At 44.2% G+C, this 19521-nt stretch overlaps 1 protein-coding gene across 6 annotated transcripts in view; it reads left to right on the plus strand.

Moving 5' to 3' along the window:
• Positions 1-12818, plus strand: part of AGXT2 (alanine--glyoxylate aminotransferase 2) — a 40284-nt gene extending 27466 nt beyond the window's left edge. For 4 of the 6 annotated variants that reach the window (XM_081053297.1, XM_081053298.1, XM_081053300.1 and 1 more), the window contains exons 10-14: positions 1834-1966; positions 3487-3578; positions 5167-5316; positions 7077-7175; positions 11038-12818. In XM_081053297.1, the coding sequence (XP_080909423.1) occupies positions 1834-1966; positions 3487-3578; positions 5167-5316; positions 7077-7175; positions 11038-11145 (582 nt within the window). In that variant the 3' untranslated portion in view covers positions 11146-12818. The remainder of the gene's footprint in view (positions 1-1833; positions 1967-3486; positions 3579-5166; positions 5317-7076; positions 7176-11037) is intronic. The other 2 variants (XM_081053301.1, XM_081053302.1) reach the window with 1 other exon arrangement.
• The last annotated feature ends 6703 nt before the right edge of the window (positions 12819-19521 follow it).

The raw sequence follows: 19521 nt of genomic DNA on the forward strand, positions 1-19521 counted from the left end.
GCTGCCTCTCAATGACAGAACAGTTGTGTAGAAAGGCAAAGGGTGGCATAAAAAGAGGGAGCAGGGGATGGAAAACCTGAGTGCGGGACCAGCACTGCCGCCACGTTATCTTACACAACTCATCAGAATCAGCTAGCCTTGCTTTGCTCTTCTTTAAAATGAGGACTTTGGAACCAAAGATAGAAAGTTGGCTGCCTCTGGGGCCAAGTGGGAAGCCAGTCTTTGCTGGTCTGGTCTGGCATGGACTAGGGTTAGACTTGAAATTGACCGCTTTTAGGCAGGGCATGCACACCCATGGTCCTCAGCCCTGGTCACCGTCGTAGACCCGGCCCACCTCTACTAGGATATGCTCCTTACCCTTGAAGACATCTGAGCTTATGAACCTTAGAATGAGTCCTCTCTGTTCTACTGAAAGAATCTATAAAACTGATACTTCCTAGGTGACTAAACATGGTTTATTGTCCTATATAATTTTATGCATTATCCAAGCATTCTGATTTTTTACCATTTATTTATGATACTTAGATAGATGGGGTAAAAAATGAAGGCAGAAAGACAAAATGAATGGATTTTTCCATGAGCTCTTCCTACATTATCTCATTTAAGCAAATTCATCAGCTTGCTCAGTGGCCCATAACTAGGTAACAGGAGACCCAGGATTCCAGGCCAGGTCTGTGTGACTCCCATGTCTCAGCTCTTCACCTACATCGTTTGCCATCATCTAATTCTAACCCCTGAAATCCGCCTTTGCAGCAGCACTCTGGAGAGAGCAGGGGGCGTGAAAGGGAAGCTTGAGAAAGAAGCTTATTCTTTCAAGTACAATTCAGAATCAGCTCCAAATGCCCACACCTCTGCGCCCCACCTGCCACGTGTCTGTGTAGAGAGATAGATAGACAGACCAAGGGGATGAGAGCCAGGCAAAAATCACGGAACCTTCACCAGACAGGCTCTGGCAGAAATTTGAATGGAAATGTTTCTGTGGCTTTATTCAGTTAGGCACTTCTGCCTCTTCTTTGTTCACTCTACAAACACTGAGCGTCTATTGTCATCAAGCACTCTGCTTGCCTTTGCGGATCAAGAGAGAAATAAAATACTGTCCCTGTCATCAGACATGTGCATGGGTGATAATAGTCCAAGGTGAGAGATTCTGAGGGCAGCATGCCCAGCTGCCCTGAGCAGAGGCCCTACGGGGGCTCAGGAAAATCTTCTTAGACGAAATGATGAAAACACTGTGTTTCGAAGGACAAGAGGAGTTAGTGAGATGAAGCAGCAGGAAGGAGAGGGAACAGCAAGCACGGTACAACTGATGTCAACTCAGTTCAGGCCTGGGTTAAGGGGCCTTTGCAGGGAGAAAGAGGAGGTCCCCGGGAAGAGTATGACCAGCCTATCTGCGCCGGGCAACAGCGGCCACAGCCCCGATCCACTGACTGGAACTCCTGCCTCAGCCAGCCGGCCAGGCACTGCCTCTCCACCCTTCTCCCCTGCTGCCTTGCACACAGGAGATGCTTATTAAGAATTGTAATAATAAGGATCCTTTCTATGGCCCTCACAGATATATTGCTGTTAGTATTTCTATTTGACAGAGTTAACATAGGTTCAGAGGACCTACGAAGCAGATCCAGAATCACACAAAGCTGGTACATGGCTTTGGGTACCTAAAAGCCCAGGCACAGAAAAAGTGCTTCGTCCATAATCGTACAAAAATGGCAAGAACCGTGGCTGTGACGATGACATTGAGAAGGAGAAGGGGAAGATGAAAGTAAAGAGATCAGAGAGTCAGAAAAACCAGCATTTCTTAAAGATTTCCAATCATTTTGGATTTGCTTCCATCAGGTGCAGACAGGATTTGGAAGGTTGGGCTCTCACTTCTGGGGCTTCCAAACCCACGGCGTTCTGCCAGACATTGTCACCATGGCTAAAGGGATTGCGAATGGCTTTCCCATGGCAGCAGTTGCGACAACTCCAGGTAGGAACTACTGGGCAATTCGTGTTTTCTTCTGGGTCTCCTGCATCAGCGATGGTAAAAAAAAAAAACAAAAAATGAAAATCCACGTGTATTGGAATTTGTGTGGGTTGGGGATAGTGATGGGGGCTCCCCATGCATTTCGCAAGCAGTGAAAAAGAGAAACAGTCTGTCTTCCAGACAGAAATGTGTATGTAGTTCCCATCACTGTCTCCGACCCATCATGAGCAGAAGAAAGCAAGCAAGCCCTTTTGTTCTTGCTGGAGGGAAGACTACTTCTCCTGCCCCCACAATGAAAAGCAAGGTTCAACCATACTGATGAGGTAAAAAAAATGTGCCACAAAAACAAGACCAACACACGTTGCCAACACATAACCAACCTGAAGCCAACTCTGAAATTTCCATGGGATTCATATTCTGGAAAGAATCTTACTTGGTCTTGCCACACCAAGAAGCTATAGACTCAAGGTCCAGAGGGATAAGTTTTCTCTGTTGGTGTCTTATCCACAAAACAGCCAAATACAGTACACTCTCACTTAGTCAGAATTCTATGAAGTGAACATTAGAATTAAGCGAATTTTTCATTTTAATGAGGTTTTACAGAAAATAATTTTTATGAACCATTTAGTGTTGAAAATCTTAAAACTGTTTCATTTGTGTTTCCCACACTTTGGAGGTGCTAACAGATATTTGAGTACCTTGTGATATCTCAGTGTTTTACTGAATAACTAAAGGTACAAAAATATGGATGTATTATGGAAAGTAAAGTATGATTAACTGAATATATACTCACCCTGAGACAATCCAGAAATTATGTTACTAAATCTTTGATGTGATTTTTTTAAATGTATTTCCTTCTTAGTCCCAAGAGTAGAAGACAGAAAGATAGAATTTTAGCTAATGAAGGTCTCTATGTAAATTCCCATAAATCAAGTTTTAAGGGACTTTTCAGTTCACATAACACATAAGATTTTCTTATTAAACTTCTCGTTGAGTAAATAAGCAATGTTCCCTTATCCACTGTATTAGTCAGTTAGGGCGACCATAACAAGATACCACAGGCTGGGTTGCATACACAACAGACATTTACTTTCTCACAGTTCTAAAGGCTGGAAGTCCAAGATCAAGGTGCCAGAAGAATTAGTTTCTGGTGAGATCTCTTTTACAGATGGCCACCTTCGTGCTGTGTCCTTGCATGTTCTCTTCTGCAGACAGAGAAAGAGCTCTGGCCTCTTCTGAGGACACCAGTCCTGCTGGATTAGGACCATCCTTATGACCTCGTTTAACCTTAACGCCTTCCTAAAGGCCCTGTTTCCAAATACATTCACACTGTGGGTTAGGACCACCACATAGGAATTGGGGGAAGGGCAAAATTCCATCCAGAAATTCCATTATCTGGTGAGTGAAGAATGAATTGGCTGTGATGTCACCTACAACACGAAGGTAAATGGAATCCAAATGTGATGGGAGATAATAGATGATGTGTCTGTCACTCATTATCCACCTTTATTTTCTCCCCCTAGACATTGCCAAGTCTTTGGCTAAATGCTTGTTACACTTCAGTACCTTCGGAGGGAACCCCATGGCTTGTGCCATTGGATCAGCCGTGCTCGAGGTACATCCCAGCAACCAAACGAACCTCGCTCGTTTCGCAAAGTGACTACTTCAAAGCCACACACACACACACACAGTATCAGAACTCTATCATTACATTATCAAAGAGGAGAGTAAATTCTAGTTCATGAATTTAAGTTAGATGTCCAGTTATTATTCTGACACCTGTCCTTTTTTAAGATCTGGTTTTGTTGCTTGAATTACTGAATAAGAAATATATAGTAAACCTCACATGCATGGGAAATGTAAGAATTCCTCTAACCAGCTAGTAGCACTGAAATTTCTTTGTTATTTAAGTGGCATTTTATGGATAGTTATCAACTGCTGTCCTTGATTTCAGTTTAATTTTGGCCCAGTCTTATATTTTCTTCCTTTTTTTTTTACACTGTCATAAATTAAAAGACTAAAGAGAAACTGAGTGCTACGTCATTACAGCTAGGTAATTCAGCTATTGTTCAGTTTCACTCCATTGATTTTGCCTGAGGTTTTATTTGTAGAAAATAATTTTTTAAATGTCCTTGCTAATATGCATAATAGCATTTGCTTAAATAAGTATAATGTTTTTCTGGAAGGCTATTCAAGAAACGAATCACAGCAGTTATTTGTGGGGAGGGAGACATGGAGGGTGGCAGGCAGGGGTCAGTAAGGGTCATTCTACTCCATACACTATTATACTTTCTGATTTTTGAACCAGGCACATGATTCATCTATTCAAAAACTTAAATTTAAAAGTATTTCTAAATAAAAAATAAGTAAGTAAAAGCTGCCCTTGCTAATTAAAAAGTACCTTCAAATATAATTAAATTATTAAATGAGAAAGTGTTGGTAGACATGTGTCATTTAGTTCATTTTGTAGCTATTGCCAACTTTTTTTTTAAGTGCTATGTCACCTCAACCAATTTAGAAGGAGGTAGAGAGGATTTAGGTGAACAGGAAAGATCTTAAAAACACAAAGGTTTTGCCTAGAGACGTGCAATTATTATCAGCCAAATAGAAATGTAGTACATTACATGTATCTTATCGAGAATCCCAGGTCTCTGCTGTGAGTGCCAGGGGAAAACCCTTTTTTGTCTTCAGGTGCCCTGATTCTGGGCCCACACAGGGCTCCACTCAGCTCAAGAGGCCAGGACCCTGGAGTGAGGCGTGTGGGCAATGACAGCCTGTCTGTCTGGGAGCCCACAAAGGCCAACATGCCCCCAGTCGGACAAGCATCTGTGACATTTCTTTCCTCAGAGCATTTGTCTTATTCTGTAAGAACTGTAGCCTAGTTCTTAGCAAAGCCAGGCAATACTAAACCTCAGGATTATGGAATCTGTGTTGCAGCCTGCATTCAGACATGTCTTCTATTCTTTCCTAAATTCTTACCCACCCCTGAAGATGAGGATGGTATGGGGAAAGTATCCCCTCCTACCAAAGCCTTTTTTTCTCCTTTGCAGCTAAACTTTTTGTAGGACATGATATAGCCACACTTGACTTCAGGTTCCATTTGTCTGGTCAAGTTTCTGTAAAGAAGTTCATATATATTTGCTTCTCTGTTTCTTAACGAATTTTAGAACTTTATTTTTTTGGGGGGGTCTTTCTCTCAACAGGTGATTAAAGAAGAAAATCTACAGGAAAACAGTCAAGAAGTTGGCACCTATATGTTGCTGGAGTTTGCTAAACTGCGGGATGAATTTGAAATTGTCGGGGACGTCCGCGGCAAAGGCCTCATGATAGGAATAGAAATGGTGAAGGATAAGGTAGGTTTTGAGCTACTGCTCGGTCTGTGGGTTCGTGAAACAGCAGGAGTTAAAGTCGGAAGAATCTGCACCAGCTCATTTCATTCATTCTCCGGGAGACATAGCACACAGGACAGCCACAGTGTTGAGTATAAACAAAATGCTAGCAGGTCATCAAAAGTTCTAGACGGGTGAGGTAGGTCATTTGGAAAAGGGAACTGGTATTATTATTCTTGCCATACTAGGCAAAGAACAGTGATGCCTGAATACTTAGAATTACAGATACGGAGAAGGGAGGAAATTATTTAGGGAGAGAGATGGTGGCCTAGAGAGCTATTAGAAATAAAAGAGAAGAGCCAGAAAAAAGGCTGGGGTGATGGTTTGGGGTGAGGATGTTAATGATCCACAGGGTTTTATGGGAGTTTTTTGTTTGTTTGTTCGTTTGTTTGTTTGTGAATGGATTTCAATCTCCCAAGTAAACAGGAAGGAATGTGACTTTCTGATGATGGCTTCCCTGTGACCTCAAACTCAACATGACAATTAAACTTAGCATTTCCCCCCACACCAGTGTTTCCTCCCCAGTTCATTGTTTCTGTTTCTTACCCTTCACTGTTCTGCCAATTACCCACCCTTAATACCACAAAATAAGCTGACTCCTTCTCTTCCCCTTATTTCTAATGTCTGCTGCTGTTGTTTCTTTGCCATTTCTCTAAAATCCTTCCCATTGTTTCTACTGTGACCCTTACATTTGTGTCAGTAGGAAATTGTCTCTCCCCTCCATAAAAGCAAAGCCTAGACCCTCTTAGGAGAGCAACAGTAGCTGTGCTACAGAACAGAGACCAGTGGCAATGAAAGCGCTGGGTGCTCAAGATAGGATCATAGCAGTGGTTCTCAGCCCAGTCACCTGAGCAGCATTTTACAAATACAGATGCCTAAGCCCTGCTGCAAATATTCTAAACCGATAAGCCTGGCATGGGCACAAACACCTGTAGTCTAAGAAAACTTCTGGCTAATGTAGACACACAGTCAGATTTGAAACCACTAAGTGAGAGGGAGAAGCTCGTACTCACAGACTCAGAATACAGGAGCCACACAGAAAGGCCACAAGCCCCCAGCCCCGTGTCACCACAGGGGTTCTGGTATGTCCGGATCCACAGGAAGAGGCGAACTTCAGATTCCTAGTGACCTGAGACAGTCTCTTGGCTCCCAAAGCACTTTCTTTTCCTAACCCTGGAGGACTGAGTCTTGGGGGAGAAAGCAAATTCTTCACACAGAGAAAATAAGGACAAGTGGACCCACCCCAGCTGCCCAGGCCACACTGGGGCTCAGGGAAAGCTTGGCTGTTGTACCCTTGTACAGCTTCTGAGCCATTTCCTGGACTTTGAAAGAGCTCCCCACATGAGCAAAACAAAGTAAAGAGTTGAGGAGAATGCATAAATGAAGCAGACTCCAAATTCAACCATTAAAGAACAAAGCCTCCAGGGTAGCCTAGCAAAGCCAAGATTCACTGGCTGCCTGCATTCAACTTCATTTTGTCTTTGGGAATTTGGGGTGAATTGGGATTAAAACAAATATTGAATATTATCAATAATAAATATTATTAATATTTAATAGCCCCCCAAAACTATCCAGTTCAGCGATTAATAGCTTTATTCAATTTTAGAGGGAGAGGGGTTAAGAGGGAGAGAAGAGCATTGTTTGAGTTGCTTTTATTTTTTCTCTTGGAAGTGTCTTTAGCTATTCAAACACCGAATAAGAGTATTTTTTAAATGTATTTACAGATGAGCCGCCAGCCTCTTCCCCGTGAAGAAGTAAATCAAATCCACCAGGACTGCAAACACATGGGGCTTATAATTGGCAGAGGTGGCATTTTTTCCCAGGTAAGAGAAAGGTTGGTCCTTACCTACCACTTTATGTAGGCATCTCCCTGATGTCCCAATGCTGGTCGCTTTTCTTAGAGACCCAAGCCCCACTTCCTCTAGGCATAGCTCTCAGGTGTTTTCAAAAGAAAGTATCGATGAAGCCTTTGGGCCACTAGGGGGCGCAGTGTTCAAATGGTTTGGTTATTGCAGTTCTGTGGGGACTAGGTAGAGAGGCTAACGAGGCATAAGGCATACACGAGATGTACAAACCAGAGGATTTACAGTATAGGTCATAATAGAGTCATAACAGTCATGCGGTAAATCATTTGTCTCATGTGTGAGTTAATTCTAACCCCTGTAAGAGCAATCCTAGTGTTCTTACCTGAGCCCTGGGCTCTGACTTTGTGACCCCTGAACCTGCTAAAACTGAGCGACCCCTGTAGCCAGGAGCAACCTAACGGGGTTGATAGGCTCAGATGACCCTGCAGGAGCGGTGAGGAGCTACCCTGGCCTGGTCCCTAATGCAGAACTCAAAATCAGCCACTCCCAGTGCCCTTCACCTGAGGTTGGGAGACGCAGGAGACAAAGCTCTCCGGGCTCCCTTGCTGGGACAGCCAAGAACAATTCCCCTGACAGCCAAGTCAGGGCTATGGTGTGGCCCTGCCCGGTGAGCATGGGCTGCTACTAATGCTGGTAAAGCCATCAACCCCTAGATCCCTCACCAGGACTGGCTCCGGGGCAGAGATTTAAGATTTAGGGTCAGTTCTGCCTCTCCCCTAATTTGATCTTGTGGTTTGTCATCTTTCATTCCCATTTTAAATGTCAGTCATTCTTCCCTGCTCCATTCCTGTATCTCATTCTAGTCTGGTGAACACTCTTGCCTCATACTTCTCAGAGAACATAGAAGCTATTAGGCAAGATCTCTATATAAATTCATCTGTCTGCACATCCATTTCTTGCCTCCTTTCCTGAAGTTTCAGAAAATGAGGTGTCACTCCTGCTCAGATCTAGATTTTCTACCCGCTCTAGACCCTCAACACTCCTCCCAGCTCTGCTCAAGGAAACATCTGTGTTCTCTGGTATCTGCAACTTTTCCTCAACTTTTCCTCAGCCTGGAAACAAATAGGCTTAAAGCTCTCCCAGCCCAGATCAAACTGAACCACACAAAACTGAAACAAGCACTTTTGCTGGGACATGCTTGGTGAGATTTTTCCTCATCCTGGTCGCAAATATCTTTCTGTACAAATCAAACAAAGTCATGATTAAAAATCCTAAGATGGGCAACTTCTAAAGATATAAAACAATTAATAGTTTACTTGCTTAGTTATTCCTTAGTAATGTGGCAAACACTTAAGTGCTAATTAGCATTTGCTATACTGGATACTCTGTTGCCATGATGAATAAGACCTGGTCTCTCCCTTCATGGAGCTGGTAGGAGAGAAAAACATACAAATAGCAAATTACCACATAGTAAGCTCATCCACAGCTATAAAATGGCGTATTATAGAGGGAATGAGAAGGGACTCCTAGGCCAGGCTTTCTGGCTAAGCTGAGATTTAAGCAATGAGATAATCACTCAAAAAGCATGCACAGAAATATGGCGGAATGCAAGGAGCTACATGCTCACTAGTGTGGCTAGAGCATATAGCTTGACGCTGTGAGAGGTAATAATAAGAAGCCACACTACTTGTCAGGCTCCGTTCTAAACTCTATGTATGTAACGACTCATTTAATGTTCTCAACAAGCCTATAAAGTAAGTAATATTGGTATCCTTATTTTACAGATGAAGAAAAAGACACAGAGAGGTTAAGTAAATTGCCCAAGTCACACAGCTAGTAAGTGGCAGAACCAGGATCCAAAGTCAGGCAGTCTGATTTCTGAATAGGTCCTCTGAGGAGGATAAGCCAGAGGAGTCAGGACTGGAGGCTGGGAGTCCAGGTGGGGCTGAGATGCTGTTTGAACTTGAGCAGTAGTGGTAGTGACAGAGGAGATGCTCTGAAAACGATTCTGGAAGAGAAATAAGTGCACAGGCCTTGGATATGAAGAATGCAGGGGAGTCAAGGACGAACCCCTCACGTCTACCTTGGTTGACGGAGGGTGAGAATGAGTTCGGCTTTGAACATGCTCCATTTCAGGGGTTAACGGACGTCCATTTCTACAGACAAGTCTGTGGCTCAGAGGAAAGGATTGAGGGGAAGATCACAATTCGGGAGTCATCAGCATATAAGTGGTGACTGAAGACATCTCTGGGGGGGTCTAGATGAAAAATGCAGTGAGATGAGTCTAGAAACCTGTGCACCAACATTTAAAGGGCAGGGGGAGGAAAATGTGCCTTAGTTGGTGACAAAACAAAGGGCAAAGAGGTGTGACAAGAGTTAGGAGAGTGTGGAGTCATGGATACAAGGCTGTAGGGAGGGTCAGGAAGAGGGACAGACCAAAGTGCTGAATGCAGCAGAGAAGTCCAGGAAGGACAAAGGGAGAAACATGCCATTGGATTCTGCACTAGGCAGGTCACTGGCAACTCTAGCTAGAGTGGTATCAGAAGGTGGGTCAGGGCAGAAACCAGGCCTCAGGGGGTCAAGACGTGAAGAGGGATGGCAGAGTGAAAAATGATGGCCAATAAGCATCAACCAGTCTTTTTTAAGAGTTTGGACAAAAGGATAGCCTTTGTATGGTAGCTAGAAGGGACCAGGGGGAGTCCACAGATTTTTCTTTGGTGTGGTTTGGATTTGGGTGGCTGTGAGAGCTGAAGCCTGCTTGCTTATAGACCGCGGGAGGGGCAGTCAAAGAGAATTTGAAGATGCCAGGGAACGCGGGGATATTTCCTGGAGTCAAGGTGATGGAAATGTCAAGGTCAAGAGCACAGATGACATTATTGGAGTTGAATAGTAGAGATACCTCATTCTCTGAACCTTCACGCCAGGATACAATAACCGATGTGGGAACAAACAAGCTTATAAAAAGATATTGTCTAACAGCTTCTGAGAAGCACGAAGCAAGACTGTTCATGAAATAGAGTCAGATGTGTAGGAGTCAAGCAAAGACATCGAGAATAACAAAGGTTTAGAATGGGAAAGGAAGCTGACAGAGAACAAGAAAAATGTAGGGGACCAGCAGAAGTTAGAGAACCTGCATATCGAGTGGTGTCAGTCTGCCCAACAGCTTGATTTTCTTTAACATTTCTCAACTACCTATGTTGGCGCAAAGCAGTTCACTTATAGCTTCGATCAGGGCCAGGACGTTGCGCTTGGGTACAGAAGCAGAACAGTGGAGATGCAAGCAAAGTAAGGGGGTAGACGAGAGAGTGGTTCAGTCACCCACGTACTCCAAGCTGGGTAGAAGAAATCTGATTGGGGTGATAGATCTGAAGATAATGGAGGGATGAGGAGACTGAAGTTTTCATGGAAAAGGCAGATGTAACACGAATCAGAAATTGAATTATTCCTAATGAAGAGGGGACTCATGGCGCTGGCCTTGGGTTTGACTGGATGAAGAGGAGCAAAGATGAAGGTTCTGGGAGTTGTGGCCATCAAGAAACTGAGAAGCTACTTTGTTGAATTGTACACACAGACACTGAGGTCACCCTCAGTAACGGCAGGAATGGAGTGTAGGTGGGTACCTAAGACCTCAGTGAAGACAGTAGAAGGACCATGCAGGTGACAAAAAGAAAAAGGAGCAGAGCCTGATGGTACCAGACTTTTTAAGAGACTGGGGGGTAAATGGCCTGGGTACAGCACTAGGGAGGAAGGAGCTCAACCCATGAGGGAAATGCAAGAAATGCCAAAAGGGAGAGTTTGGGGGTTCTTAGTTGAGTCCATCTCCTTGAAGTGACATTTGAGTCTCTGAGGATCATTGCTCTGTTTTTCTTTGTCTCCTCAGACATTCCGCATTGCGCCCCCGATGTGCATCACTAAATCAGAAGTTGATTTTGCAACAGAAGTACTTCGTTCTGCGTTAATCCAACACACGGAGAGAAGAGCCAAATAAAATTTAAAAACTAAAAAGCCACAAGCCTCAAGGACTTCCCACTTATGTTCAGGAGTTAGTTTGAGGCATTTCAGAAGCACTGGTATAGGTTGTAAAAGGTAACTGCCGACGAGCCATATCTGTTAACAGCCTCTATGCTGTTGAGAAATCCATCCTTCAGGAAGGGATCTCTATCATTAGTGCAGAGAATAAATCCTAATTAGTCTAGGTTAGTTATGGTCATGTGATTTCCCTGTGTGGCGATTGGCTTCTGCATGATATGGGACGTATTGTAGGACAATGAATCCTGAAGTAAAATCTTTTGCGGAGGTGCCTTCAAGGAAAGGTCTCTTCATCCTTCGCTCTTCATCTCCACAAGAGATGTTTTCTCCTTGTACTGAAGCATCATTTGTCATGATGGGACTGCTCCAACCACGTCATCCTATCTTGGGGCTGCTTGGTATACAAGATGATAAATTCACTGCACTGCACAAGCCTTTTCAAGTTTTCTGTCATTGCAGTCATAAGCATCCTGAGAAATGATGCAGAAAATACCCCCAAATCCTTTAACTCCCTTAAAAATGCTATCAGAGACTTCTCCATTTCCACTGTTATCATCCCATTGTGGACTAAACCCTCATTACTCCTATTGCAATTGTCTCCGATACGAGAATTTCCCAAACTTTGGTCATTAGAATGCACATTCATCATGTTTATTTTTTCCCCATACATGTATAACATCTGTCTTAGAATTGACTTAATATTTTTCCTTAATTTGATTTTGTTCACTTAGATGTATTTGATCAAAACCTGCCCATACTTATAATAAATGAGGAATCAGTACTACTTGTCAGGCCTAGAAAGTAATCATAGAAATAGAGTGAATACAAAGCAATGTAACTCAGTTCTAGAGAGATCCAGTTGCTTGCAGCTGTTCTCAGCCTGAGGCTAATTCTTTGTTCAAAAGGAAGATGAGAGAGAATTTGGGTGGGGCGGGGGGTATGGGTATTGCTACAAGATACAGGCAAAGTGCACTCTCTCCTTAACACAAACAAAAGAGGGTCCACAGCACTGAAAGGAAAATAATTTTCTCAGCATGCAATGCGATGTTTATTTAAGCTGTGACCCAATTTGAAGCCATATCGTGAAGGTCTACTCCCTGAGGTGTCTCACTAACACATGCTATGCGAACCTGCCAGCTCTGTCTCCCTCAGGCCTTGACTTGAACATGCCATGCCTTTGCACAAAACTTTCCAGTTGCGCCCCATTGTCCCATGGATAAGATCGAATCCCATTAACAAGGCACTCAACGCCCTCCAGTGTCCAATCTCCAAATACAGCAAACAACTAGACTTAATGGAGGGATCACTTCATAAAGTATATAAAGGCCTAACCACTGAGCTGGATACCTAATTCACCTGGATACCTGTGTACCCCTAATACAAAATAACACTGAATGTCAACTACAGTTTAAGTATACATATTCACAGGATGTAAAGTACAGCATAGAGAATACGGTCAATGGTATTGCAATAGTTATGTACCGTGTCAGAAGGGTAGTCGACCTGCTGGGCTTATCACTTTGTGAGGGATGGAAAGGTCTAATCATTAGGTTGTTTTGTACACCCGAAAGTAATAATAAACAAACAAATAAATAAATAATAAAATAAAGCAAAAACAAAGCAAGTATTGCAAACCTGTTAGAATGCGCTGGTTGGACTCGGTGGAAAAGTCATTGGATTAAGAGCTCAATGACCTGAATTCTAGTCAGTTCTTCCACATATTTGCTATAGATGACCTTGGGCAAGCCTTAACCTCGTTTGAATCTCATTTTGTTCCCAGGTATATCAATGCTTGCCCTTCCTACCTGCTGATTTGTCTTGGGACTTGAGTAAGGTAATGGATATAAAAGGATTTTGCTAACTAATGAACTATGCAAACTGAATGTCTCCCCTTCAAGCTACATTTCTCTTCTTTCCTGCGTTACAAAATCTCCCAAGAGCAGTTCTGGGGACACCATGTATATTTTCTTGCCCCCCTGTCCATGCTTCAACCACTAGAATCTCATTCCTGCCTCTCATTTCTTGGAAACTGCCTTCTCAAAAGGCCACCAGAGACTTCCTATGGCCAAAACTTAGTGTTTCCTTGGAATGTTCTTTCGAAACAACTGCTCCTTCTTGAATACGGTTTCCATGGCTTCTGCAATGTGATCCTTCTCTCAGGTGGCTCCTTCTCTCTCTTTCTGTCCTGGTAACTCCTCCGCTACAAGGTTCTGTCCCGGGCCCTCTCTTCTTCCCTGTGATGCTCTCTTCTCTATCATCCACCTCAGAAACTTCACCTATCATGCCCATGCTGACTGACTGCCAAATATTCATCTTCAGTCTCAACCATTTTTCTGAGCCCAACCCCAAGACTCTAGCTGTCTGAACACGTTCATTTGGCTGTCACAAGGACACTTCAAATTAAATATTTCTAACGCAAAACATACTAAATATCTCTCCTCCAATGAATGCCTTCTTGATTAATGGCACCCATTTTGTTTCAGGCTCAAACTTTAGGTCATTAATTTTCTCCAAGTTAGCTTCTTATCCTTCATATGACTCAGTCTCATGAATACTTTCTACAACCTAATTTTTCTGCCTTAACTGGGCCATCAGCATCTGCCTCTAAACTGGTATCCTGGACTCCTTCCCAATCCATCCTCTACACTGATACCAAAGTCACTTACTAAAAAGATAAATACGATCACATCTCTTATCTCTTGAAGCCTTTGAGGGCTCTCTGTTGCCTATGGAACAAAGCCCAAACTCCAACTATTATGGCATTCAAGACCCTTCACAATTTGTCCCCAAACCACTTTTTCCAGCTTTACTCCTGACGTTTTTTTCCACGTCATGCATGCTGGTTCTTTGCTCCTATAGTTCACTCTACCTGGACTGTTCTTCCCCTTTCTTTTTGTCAGTGGAAATTATGGGGTCAGAGAGATTGGACACAAAAGCCAACCCTTACTTCTTAGTTATTCTTCAAGGCCTTCCCACTTTCAATATTTCTTTTCTTTTACTTAAAAGGAAAGGACATTAAAAATAAATTTATGTCAACCATTTCAAAATTGGAAGAGAAAACAATAAAACCCAAATTTAAAACAAAGTAGTTTTCATGCCTAAGCCACGGCCCCTGCCAGTGCTAGGCCATGCTGTCCTAACAGAAGGGAGCTGAAGTATTTCATTGTTCGGATAAATTCATAGGACTTATTCCTTGTGGCTTCCGGAGTCCTACAGGATTTTGTGTATACCTAACAGTATTACCCTGTTAATGTCCCACCCACAGGGAACACTGAAGAGTAAAAGCCAGCAATGGAATTCCGAAAGGTAGCCAGGCCCTGGGTCTCATTCCTTGACTATGAAGGTTGCATGGATCTATCTGAGGGCCTGTTGGTCAGGTTAAACTGCAAATCCCCACTTGACAAGCAGTTGGGGCTTTAAGATGCATAACCCATCAGGAGGGAGCAGGAAGGGCAAAAATGGTGGCCCAAGAGCGTGTATTGATTTCTTTCACTAGTTTATCAACCTGTTGGTTTCCTACTTCTTTCCATTTGGAACTGTGGGCAGGAGTTTAGCACCATTGTTTCTCTCCCTTCCATTTTCTGCTCTCCCCACAGGAGGTGGGCTGTCAGCCAGCTTACATAAGGCAAGGAGCCCACATTCTTGCCAAGCTCTTTTTTACTTCCTTTCTTGTGAAAACTGTCTAAAGTAAAGATAAGGAACACTCAGCTCAAGGAAACTTTTTTCCACACATATTGACAGTTAATCACGTGATGAGAAGATAACATTAAAATGTTGGCAACTATTCAAAAACCCTTGGAATGTCAATCCACTCAGGAAGAAGTAACTTCTTTAAAAAGAGTCCCTTCAAGCTTTGGTTATACCATGAATAATAATTATTATAAACAGATAGAAAACAACACTTGTAAATTAGTACTACAGTAATAAACTATGTTCTTCCTTATGTTATAAAGCTCCACCTTTTACATCAGTGTAGATTTTAACTCACCAGTAATTCAAGCTAACCGCAGAAAGTATGGGGGCACCTCATTCTTCTTCCATTTTTAGATCCCATTTAAATCTCACCTTTCCTGCAAATAACAACAAAAGAGTACCAGAAAGCATCACAACCTTTGCCATTTCATTATCAGAGTGTTCATGCCAGAGCACCGTACTCATTATTCAGAAGTGGGTTTACAAGCTGCTGGCTGAAGCCTCACTTCCAACTGAGGCACAGTCAGAATGGCACAGCTTTGCCCCGTTAAAAACTGGAGGAGGAGCATCGTACAACACAAAGTATCTCAACAAGAGCAGGAGGTCCACTAACTTAGTAGGAGAGAAGACACAGAAACAAAAGCTTAATTCTACCAATCCTTTTAGATAGAGTAGGCGACCCTGGGTCTGACTGGTAGAACGGAAGGCGTCAAGCTAGTCACCCGTGCCGAGAACGGCTGTGAGAAGAGATGTCAGGAACAGTTTGATCAAGAAATGGTTAGGGAGGTCATCGCAGAGAGCAACTAATGAAGACATGAACTTTTAATTAGATGGGACAACACAATGCAATGGAGGAAGACTGCACAACTCTCCAGTCGATTTGTTTTAGGTAAATTAGCCTCTCTGACCTGAAGCTTTCTTGGGTCCAAAAAGAGGATAACATAACCCTATGGAAACCTTGTGAGGATTTAAATAAGAAAATACGTGGGCAGCTGCTCAATCAATATGAACTCTTTCCTTAGCATCGCTTTCTTTTTACACAGAACTTTCTCAGGTGGCGCTTGGCTCTCACCATCTTGGGCTAATGTTTATTCTTGTGTATACATCTTATCTCCCTAACCAGACTCTAAACTACTGGCAGGGTGACCTTGTCTTCTCCATTTTCATATACTTAAGGCCTAACGCAGGGCTCCTCACAGAAAGGCCAATACTAACTCCCAATGGTGCTGTGTGCATTTTATCATAGACGCTACAATGCCACCAACAGTTTAAAGCGGCAATTAGCCCACCTGAAATAAACAATCAGCCACCTCATATGGCTTTTATATGTGTGTGTGTGAGTATTCAGAAACATATATATATATATACATATATATATATATATACGCACAATGTATACATAATGTATATTTAGAAACATGTATAATATATAATTAAAAACATAAAATATATTAAAATACGTTTTAGAAGTCTCATGCATTGGCTTTTGTTTAGTTTGCTCCCTGAGGCTGGCACACCCCAGAGATTTTTACCTTGACCTCTTTTTTTCCTCTCTGTATACTACATCTGGGTCATTTTCATCCATTATCCATGTTGGCTTTACTATCCGGATGCTGAGAATTCCCAAACATATCTCCAAGGCAACCTGCCCCTGGCTTGCGGACTCACATTGCCAGCAACTCCTTGGCCATCCTCCCCTGGGCACCTACTACAGCCTCTTCCTCCTCCCTGGGGCGCCTCTGCTCTCCTGGCGAGGTGTTATTTGAGCCAACTGACTTCTTTGTTGTCTACGTCTGGTGTCGGTAATTCCCCCACCCACCCACACTAGTCTTCAAACTTCTGATTCTTGCTTGCCTCCCTGCCATTCCTGCTGATCACAGCTTTCTCGCCTCCTCTAACTGCCCCAGCTCTGGCTGTCATGGCTGAGTGGGACAGTATCATTGCCGGCTCCTGGCACTCCCTGGCCTCCATTATCCTGCTTATTGCTCTGTTTCCTCCCTAGTCACATTGCCCAGACTGACAGTCAATACCTCATCCTCATCCACGTGAAAGTTAAGCAGTGGCTGTCGCTGTTACCTAACTCTTTCTCTGGCCTAGCTACAAGCCCCAACTTGCAGGCATCACTGATTGCTACTGGAAGCAATTTTTTAAAAAGCAAGAGGTAGGAGGGAAGAGTGGAAATTAAGCTAGAAATAAAATATTTTTAGGATCTCTTTTCTTCCTCTGTCCATATTGGGAGTGAGGAAAATGAATATAGTAAGTGAACTCTAGCAGAGATGTCATTAAAAACCAGTATTCCAGCTGAGCTGGGCTTCAGCTACTTCCATTCAGCAGCACCACCCACCAGGGCCTGGTGCAGAGGCCTGATCCACGCTCCTCAGGTGGCCCTACCAACCTAAGCCGCAGGGTCCTCTTAATTCTTTGTAACATTCCTGGAATTAACTCCTAGATCCTTGGAGCAGTCTCCAGTAAACCCCTGCTTCTATTCACTCATTCATTCATTCATTCATTTTAGCAATATCCCACCCTCCATCCTCTTTTTGGCACAGAGCTCCTTCCCTTCCCAGGAGCATTGCCTCCCTTGACCATCCCCTCATCTGACACTTCAAGGAGAACCTTTACACCCAGAATGAGATCTTCCCTTATGCCTCTAACCCTTCCAGAGGGATGGTGGGCAGAGGCAAACAGTTTTGGTACAAGGAAGCAAGATGTACTTTCATTCAATGCTTCTAGTGCAGCAAAGACAGGTGTTGTGCAGGGTCTCAGCTCCCACTCCCCGCCCAAGAACGCAGGACATGGTGAGGCCAAAAGGAACACCCACGGAGCCATAGATAGGGGAGTCAAACCAACATATTCTCGCTGGCGGTTGGGCTGGAGACACAGGAAGCAGTCCGCCGTCCTAACAGCAGTCCGCGCTTGCCAGCCACCATCTTCTTGCTAGCCCCCATTTCTTTTTTGCTAGCGTAGCCATGGCAGTTATATTAGTGGCCAATGGCTTACGGGTTACAGCTGACGGCCAACTAGCCACAGCTGCTGGCCACCTGATCACAGTTGATGGCCATTTACTACCCGAGCCAGCACCTTTCTATGTGAGGCCGAGAGCCTGGAAACTGTTTTTTGGGGCTTTGTCCCCACAACAGGGAAGAAAACAGTTTAGTTTTTGTCGTAAAGTTTTGAAAATTATGATTTTGCTACTCTTAAAAATATCTATCAGATATGCATGCTGTAATGTGCACAATTTTAAAAGACTATATTTGAAAAAGAAGAACCAAGTTAGAGGACTCACACTTCCTGATTTCAAAACATACTCCAGGAGGAGACAACCAAGATGGCGCAGAAGGTAAACACTGTGCTTACCTTCTCTCACAACTACATCAAAATTACAACTGAACTACAAAACCACCTGTGGGGACAAAGCCCCAAAAAACAGTTTCCAGGCTCTCGGCCTCACATAGAAAGGTGCTGGCTCGGGTAGTAAATGGCCATCAACTGTGATCAGATGCCAGCAGCTGTGGCTAGTTGGCCGTCAGCTGTAACCCGTAAGCCATTGGCCACTAATATAACGGCTGTGGCTACGCTAGCAGAAAGAAATGGGGGCTAGCAAGAAGATGGTGGCTGGCAAGCGCGGACTGCTGTTAGGCAGATTATGTAGATCCTGCTTCCTGTGTCTCCAGCCCAGCCGCCAGCGAGAATATATTGGTTTGACTCCCCTACTTACGGCTCCATGGGTGTTCCTTTTTGGCCTTACCGTGTCCTGCGTTCTTGGGCGGGGAGTGGGAGCTGAGACCCTGCACGACAAATGGCGCAGTGAGCAGGGTCCCCTGCGTGACACCATCATTATTGAGAATCGCCTAAAATCAAGCTGAACTGGACCTTCAGCTGAGGATGCACAAAAGAAGCCTGATAGGAGGGGCAGAGATGTGGAACTGGCTGGTCCCACCCCCATGTGTGACCACGAAAAGAGCAAGAGGTCCCAGCCTCACCCCAGCCCAGGGTTCCATTGCCGGGGAGAGAAGACCCCAGAAATTTCTGGTTTTGGCTGAGACAGAGGGCAACTGCACTCCCAAGTGCTCCTCTTAAAGGGACTGTGCGCACGGGCAGTCCATGGGCAGCGGCGGGAAAGGGGGCAGAGACACATGTGGGGAAGTGAGTTGTCTAACTTCTGATGGGGTGCAGAGGCGGCTTTCTCCTGGACAGAAGAGCTGGCAGAGGCCATTGTTTCTTTGCAGAACCCACCCCCTTCCTGGTGGGCATGTAGATAGAGGCAGCTGCCATTTCTTGTCTCCGTCATTCGTTCTCCACAACCTGGCAACTCAAGAACTGGCCTGGCCCAACTATCAGGTGCACTCAAGCTGCTTCCAGTGGCTTTTCTGTGCAGACTGCCTGCCTTGGCTCAAGCTGTAGTCGTCTGCAGACCCACACAGGCAGCATCAGGCTTGAGCAGCCTGCGCCTCTGGCCGGGCAGCCCGAAGCCGGCACTAGCGGCGGCCAGGCTTGGTTCGCGGGTTGGCCTCTCAAGGGGCTTCCAAGCACAGCACGGGAGGCAGCCATCTGCGGATTTGTTTGTGGCTCCTGCCAGGTGGCCCCGGGTGGGGCACGGGCTGTGGCTGAACTTGACTTACAGAGGATCCCATCTAAAGTG

Source organism: Rhinolophus hipposideros (assembly GCF_964194185.1).
Source record: "Rhinolophus hipposideros genome assembly, chromosome: 7".
Classification (NCBI taxonomy): domain Eukaryota; kingdom Metazoa; phylum Chordata; class Mammalia; order Chiroptera; family Rhinolophidae; genus Rhinolophus; species Rhinolophus hipposideros.